The sequence below is a fragment of the Desmodus rotundus genome, chromosome 4, assembly GCF_022682495.2.
Source record: "Desmodus rotundus isolate HL8 chromosome 4, HLdesRot8A.1, whole genome shotgun sequence".
In the NCBI taxonomy this organism is placed as follows: domain Eukaryota; kingdom Metazoa; phylum Chordata; class Mammalia; order Chiroptera; family Phyllostomidae; genus Desmodus; species Desmodus rotundus.
In genome coordinates, this window is record NC_071390.1 from 21,773,228 (window position 1) to 21,779,518 (window position 6,291).

Here is a 6,291-nt window from a genome sequence, read left to right on the forward strand (position 1 = left end):
GGACCCTGAGTATTACATTGATATCATACAAAGATATCACATATATACTACACATGCATGTATATCTTCACATACATAAATGAATACAAATAAAAGCACCTTTTTACTCAAAAATTTCCAGCCTACTTAACTGTCTCAAGGTCCCTAGCCCGGATCTGGGTGCCATAACCCAAAATATCCACCAGGTGGCACTCTCTCGCCACTTCCTGTACTCCCAAGTGTTGCCAGAAGTGTCACCAGAGATGTCGACTCTCGTTGGAGGCACAAAAGTTTAGGAGCCAGGGTACCCATGAACTTTCCCCCGTCTCCCTTACCCAGCAGTGCGGTGGGCGTGTCCTTTGTGCCCAAAGTCTGCAATCTCGGCCCTCTCCGAAATCCAGTTCGTACTCTCGGGCCTCCAGGCTTCTGTAGAAGGGGCGGACGCCCCCTTGGGGCTCCAGTTCTGCTCAGCCCGAGCTCAAATCCATACCCCTTCACCAGTGAGCCAGCGGGGGGGGGGGGGGGGGGTGTTCACCAGAACGCCGTAGGTTCAGACCGGGCTCAACGGCCTTTCCTCCAGTAGCGAGCAGCCAGACTCTGGCCCCATCCCCACCACTGTCGTTTGCATACACGTGACAACTACACACCTGTGCACATGTCCCCCCCTTCAGCTACTCTCTACACCCTGCCCAGAACACCCAGCCTGGGTCTGGCAAAAGCTGGGAGGAGAATGGCCAGGCCATGGGACCTGGGACCCTCAGCTTGGAAGGGGCTAGTCCTGGTCAACACTTCCTGCCCTGGTCTGGTCTTGACTCCAGATCTCTGATTGGGAGCCGGAAGGAAGTGTATTCGCTCGTTTTAAGCAAACTACTCAGAATCCCGGAGGTGAGGGAAGTGGGGTGGGACACAGGCTCTCCCGCCCCCAGGCCCTGGCCACTCGGAGTCAGCTTTCCTAGAACCTCACACGTTGGATGTGAGCGACCTAGGACGAAAAAATGCAGAGAAGTCTTGGAAACCCGTGGGGAGGAGAAGCCGGGAGTTCTGGCAGCAGTTCAACTTCCCCCTCCTCCTTCCCTCTCTTCCCCCGGGAGCAGCGGGAAATTATTTATTAAAACACCGCCCGCGCTCTCATTTATTTGCGGCAAATAATCCTCGGGATCGCAGCGCGTTTATTAAACCTTTCCCGTCTCCGCATTACTTTAATAATAAATCGCGTGTCACTTTCCAGCGACATTATTAAAGCGCGTCCGCTGGAGCAGAGGCAGCGGTGGTGGGCGTGTAGAGAATGCAGCAGGGGTTCCTCCAGGCTGTGGGGCCTGAACAAGTAGGGCCGCGGCAGGGGAAACTGAGGCTGTAAGGAGGCTGAACCCGATCCTTGCTACGAAAGCAATGGAGTAGTATGGGTTCCCCAGGGCGTGAGTGACCCCCTAGGGTCGGTTGGAGCCTCTGGTCTGCAGGTGGATGCAATAGGGTCGATGGGCCCACTAGGAGACGCCTTGGAGCCCCGCTATGCGGGAGTCCCCCACCCGGTCCCCCAGCACAACAATCCAGGGGTGGATTCCCAGGCTGCTGCAGGACCCAGGCCCCTCCCCCCTCTCAGAGCGGAGCACACCTCCTTCTGTCGGGACAAGGAACAAATGGCTTGAGCCTGCTACCCCCTCCACACTGCTCACATCCCTACTCCTGCTTCCGCGGTCGCCTTGGAATTTGCCCCAAATTTGTTGAGCGCAGCTCCCGGAGCCGCGGGACTCCAGCCAGGCAATGAGCGCAGTCCTCTGGTTAAACCGCTGGAGGAGCCTGGCTGTTCCGTGAAAGGGGCGGCCAAGCCCTGCGGTTGGGGTTCCAGACCACGCCCCTCTCAAGAGGCCCGGCTCCTGAGTTGGGCCCCAGAGGACAAGCTCAGACACCGAACCAACTGCGATCTTTCCCGTGGTGGCGCCAGGCTCCGGGCGTAGCCCAGGCGCGCAGAAGGCCGTCGCCATCCTACGTGGCTTCAGAATTTAAGCTTTCATCTTCTTCAATCAGTCAATAAACACTGTGCCTTACCAGTGTCCCTCGGCTAGGTAAGGAGTGTAGAGAGAGATTTGGATAGCGAAAGAGTCCAGCTCCGTGAGGGTTCCTCAGTCAGAAAGAACAGGTCACGGTTGGGGCAGATGGGGAAACCAGCTTACCGCGACTTTGTGTTCAGCAGGGAAAGTATGGATTCCTAGGGGAATCCTAGGGTGTGGTCCATGCACGTAGCCAAACTTCTCCCCTCCTCTCCCCAGTTTATGCTTTCATACCCACACAGACCCAGTTCCCCACTCTGTTTGGAGAGGAAACCAGAGTGAGCTAGAGGGGCAGGCAATCTATCTCTAGACCAGCCCCAATGGAGTGCAGACTGGGGAGAACAGCCTCCCTCCACCCAGATGGCTCCAGCCTTCCTCCCTAGCAGGCAGGGTAGGCCCCAGCTCAAGCATCCTCCCTGTACATCTGGCAGACATGTGCTTAGTGAGCAGGGTCTATGGCTTCTGGAAGCCAGTCTTACTACCACGAAATTCGGCCTTCATGTGCACATCTGCATGAACCATCTGTGCATCTGTGTGTCTCGGTTTGTTCGTAATGTTTATTGTGTGCTTATTGTGCCTAGTCCTGTGCTAGGCATTGTCCAACACAAAGCAGTATAAGGCATGGAGTTTCCGGAATGACAGGAGAAACTGGACATGACCAAATGCCCATCTTACTGTGCTGAACTAACCCATGCTCCATTGTGCTCTCCTGGATAGCTGATGGCGAGCAGCAAAGAGGACTGCAGTTAGTAAGTGCAACTGGGACTTAGGAGAGAGGGAAATTTCTAGAAGGTTAATTTTGAGAAAGGGCAAACTGAGGCAAGGCAAAGATTGGGGACTAGGAAAATAACAGCAGGCGCTGTGCAGAAGCGCAGTTAGGAAGACTGGTTGAACAGGGCTGGCGGAAGGGCTGCTGGGGAGCAAGGGCGGAACCTGTTCTCTGCACCTTTTTATGCCTGCTCCACCCCACCCTCCACTCAGCCTAGGGACCAGAAGGCAGCTGTTGCCTTCTTCCTAGCTGGTCTGATCATCTCCTGCAAGGGCCCCTTTACATCCCACTGCCCCTATACCCTAGTCTCTGCCTCTCTCCTTACCCGCCTCCAATATTTGTCTCCCCTCCCCATGTCTCCCCTAATAAAAGCATTAAAGCAATCTGTTAAGAGGCCTTGCTCCCCCTTTCCATATCTTTCAAGAGCAGGGACACAAACTATCCCCACTCACCCACCCCCATGGGCCAGGGTTGCGGACCTAGTAGTAATCCTCGCCCTCTTCACTCTCCGCCTCTTCCTCAGGGACCAGGAGCAGGGACGGTAGCTGGGGGATGCCGGTGGAGTTCAGCTGGTCTGCAAACACATGTGGGCAAAGGAGAGAGGTCAGAAAAGAGGGGCTCTCCGTGCCCACGTATCCCAGTCTGTGGGAAAGCCACACTTGCATGTGCACCCACACGCACACACACATGGATACACACTAAGGGCCCAAATCCACCACCATCCTCTCCTGTCCCCAGAACCCAGGGCCCTCCCTTACCGGGTGTGAGAACAGTCAGGCTAGCTGGGGCCTCCACCTGACCCAGGGCATTGCGGGCCAGGCAGCGGTAGGTGCCCTCATCACTGGGACGCACAGCCTGAATCTGCAGCCAGCTTGTCACCTCAAACCTCTGGGGTCCACCCCTAAACTGTAACCAGAGGAGTCAGCAGGGTCCTTCTAGATGGGCTCCACACTGCCCTAGGGAAGCTCTGCTCCCTTCCCCTACCTGCACAGAGATGTGGGGGTCATCTCCTGGCAGTTGAATATCCAAGCCATCCTTCCTCCACTCGACGGAGGCCATGGGGTAGGCAAACACCTCACAGCCAAAGATCACATCCTTCCCCGTCACATTCCAAATGTCGTATGGGTGCAACAGGATCTGGGGCTCTGGGGGTGGAGGTGGGAGGCCTGAGAACAGGATGACATATCCAGCCCAGCAAAGACCCCCTATACAAACCATTGTGAACATGTGTGTGGGTAAATACACCTCCATCAACACATGACACGTATGCCAGTGTGGATGCAGGTACGCACAAGTGTGCAAACGCGGAATGGAGATGTATGAGCAGACACAATGCACACACAAGCACACAGACCCACACCTCGGCTTGGCAGCCACACTCTGTCCCAGACTGCTCCCCTGTCCTCATTCCACCTTCTAGGCCCCTATCCCTGTGTTTGTAACCGACACCTCCCTCCTCCACCCTCCCCTTTTTCTAACCAGGTCCAGTTGACAAAGGCCCAAAAAGCCGCCCTTCCCCCACCTGACTCCGGGGTTGGGGCGCGTCCCAAAAGGCAAAGGCAGAGAACCTGAAACCGAATTGGAATTGTGGGGGAAAGTGTTGGGAACCCCCGCGGCGCGTTTGTTTTCCTGGCAGCCTCGGCCCAGCCAGACCCATCAAAGGGGCTCAGGAAGTGAAAGTTACTAAAGCCGCCAAATAAAACTTGAAGCTTGAGTGGCCCTGAGCTCCCTGGGATGGGGGGAGGAGTTAGAAGAGCCCCCTTCCCCGCTAATCCCTGAGCGCAGAAGAAGGGGGTTGGGACAGGGAGGTGGGGAGACTGAGTTAACAGCTTGCAGTACAAAGCCGCCCAAAAGAAACTCGATTGCATCTCACAGGAACCCAGGTCTCCCTGCCTGGGCTTCAGCGGTCTGGGGCAAAGTCTGGCAGTCTCTTCACTTTCTCAGTTTTGAGGCCAACAATTGGCTATGCGTCTGCTCCCTCAAGAGTTGGTCCCTGCCAGCGGGTCTGGAGCTTTTCATGAAAAGCTCCAGACCCGAACCTTCGGGTGGCGGCCTCTACGGAGGAGCAGCGAAAACGAGCTCTTATCCTGCACTGCAGGCCTCATCTTTTTCTCTCCTCTGGCCAGGAGCTAATGCCGTCGGGGGCCAGGGGCAGCCATGCCTCGAGGTTCCTCCGAGTGCTGTGTGGAGAAGACCCATACCCGATTCGCAGGGCCCTGGGTGCGCCACAGTGAGGTTGGCGTCCGGCCGAGTTTGGGCCGCTTCTTGCAGACGGCAGATCTGCGAGTAGGTGCGGCCGTCGGAACCGCAGAGCGGGCGCTGTGAGCGACAGACACACAGCGGTTCCGGCACCTCCCCACGGCTCAGGTCGCCACCTGCGTCCAACCGGCACTCAAGCTGCTCACCGCAGCGCCCATAGAAGTGGGCGCTGGGGTCCAGGTCGCAGAGCTGGCCTTCGAGGTTGGCACATTCCCAGCAGCAGCCACAAGCGTCGCGTACCCGGCCGGCCAGGCAACCCCGCGGCGCAGCGCACTCCTCTGGCTGGCAGGGAGCACAGCCCTCGCCCTCCGCCAGCAGCCGCAGCCAGCCGCGCCGCAGGTAATCCGGGCCTGGGGACGGCCGCGCGCCGGTCGGGGGCGGCTCCCGCACCGCCAGCAGCAGCAGTAGCAGGGGCAGCGCCAAGGTCGCTGCGGGCAGCTGTGGCATGGTTAGCTGGAAGCCCTGTGAGCACTCGGGGCATCAGCGGGGTCGTGCACCCTGCCAGGGAGGGAAGCCAGGTCAGGAGGTCAGAAGAAACCTCACCGTTCATCGCACCAGAGTTTGACTCTAGCACTGTCCCCTCCCTTGCACCTGGGAGTCAGGTGGGCCCTCAACACTGAGGCATGGGGGTCATCCAGTTATGCCGGGTGGGAACTGATTGGACTGTTCTTGCGGGGTTAGGGAGAGGTTAGAGGTTATAAAGCTCAGGCGCGCGCACACACTAGCACCACTGTTACCATCCAACTCTCGACAAGTTTCCTGCCCTAGAGGTGGATGGGAAGGGATGGCCCACGAGAAGTAAGGAGTTGTTAATACGGATGGGGAGGGTGGGGGGTGATGTCCTAGGGTCCAGAGCTCTCACCTAGTGTCCGGCACTAAGCCCTTCTGAGCAATCGCGACTCCAGTCCGAAAAAGGAGGCAGTGGAAAGAAAGCAGAGAACAATCAGCTGGGCCGGCAAGCCACCTCTGTTGCGGCTTGAAGATCTCTGAGAGCCCAGGGGCTTGGACTCCGAGAGCAGCTCCTCCGCCCCTCTCCCCGCCCCTAGACGTAGCACCCCCCCCCCCCCCCACACACACACCCTATCCTCTAGTTCTGAAGCTGCCAATTTTATGTGGCTGCACAGGACCCTCCTGGGCCACTTCCCTCAGCCTGGGCCAAAGTCACAGTGAGAATGGAGGAGCCGTAACCGGACACCGAAGCTGGGAGAGGACCAGAGACGGGGTGGGGTGGGGATT

At 57.7% G+C, this 6,291-nt stretch overlaps 1 protein-coding gene across 1 annotated transcript; it reads right to left on the reverse strand.

Annotated features, from left to right (window-relative positions):
* Positions 1-495: 495 nt before the first annotated feature.
* On the reverse strand, positions 496-6,050 carry KAZALD1 (Kazal type serine peptidase inhibitor domain 1). Its single transcript, XM_053922525.2, has 5 exons — positions 5,918-6,050; positions 4,998-5,553; positions 3,781-3,941; positions 3,555-3,702; positions 496-3,370 (listed from the first exon to the last, which is right to left on the reverse strand). The coding sequence occupies exons 2-5, from the start codon at positions 5,500-5,502 to the stop codon at positions 3,276-3,278; spliced, it is 909 nt and encodes a 302-aa protein (XP_053778500.1). The 5' UTR covers positions 5,503-5,553; positions 5,918-6,050; the 3' UTR covers positions 496-3,275.
* Positions 6,051-6,291: the final 241 nt, after the last annotated feature.

What these genes read in the sequence shown, in the direction of transcription:
- KAZALD1 (XM_053922525.2), bottom strand. Translation starts at nt 5,502, where the DNA reads ATGCCACAGCTGCCCGCAGCGACCTTGGCGCTGCCCCTGCTACTGCTG. An exon ending in CCCAGGGCCCTGCGAATCGG is followed by an intron (nt 3,942 to 4,997) that starts GTATGGGTCTTC and finishes CTCCACCCCCAG; the next exon opens with AGCCCCAGATCCTGTTGCAC. An exon ending in CCTGACTGTTCTCACACCCG is followed by an intron (nt 3,371 to 3,554) that starts GTAAGGGAGGGC and finishes ATGTGTTTGCAG; the next exon opens with ACCAGCTGAACTCCACCGGC.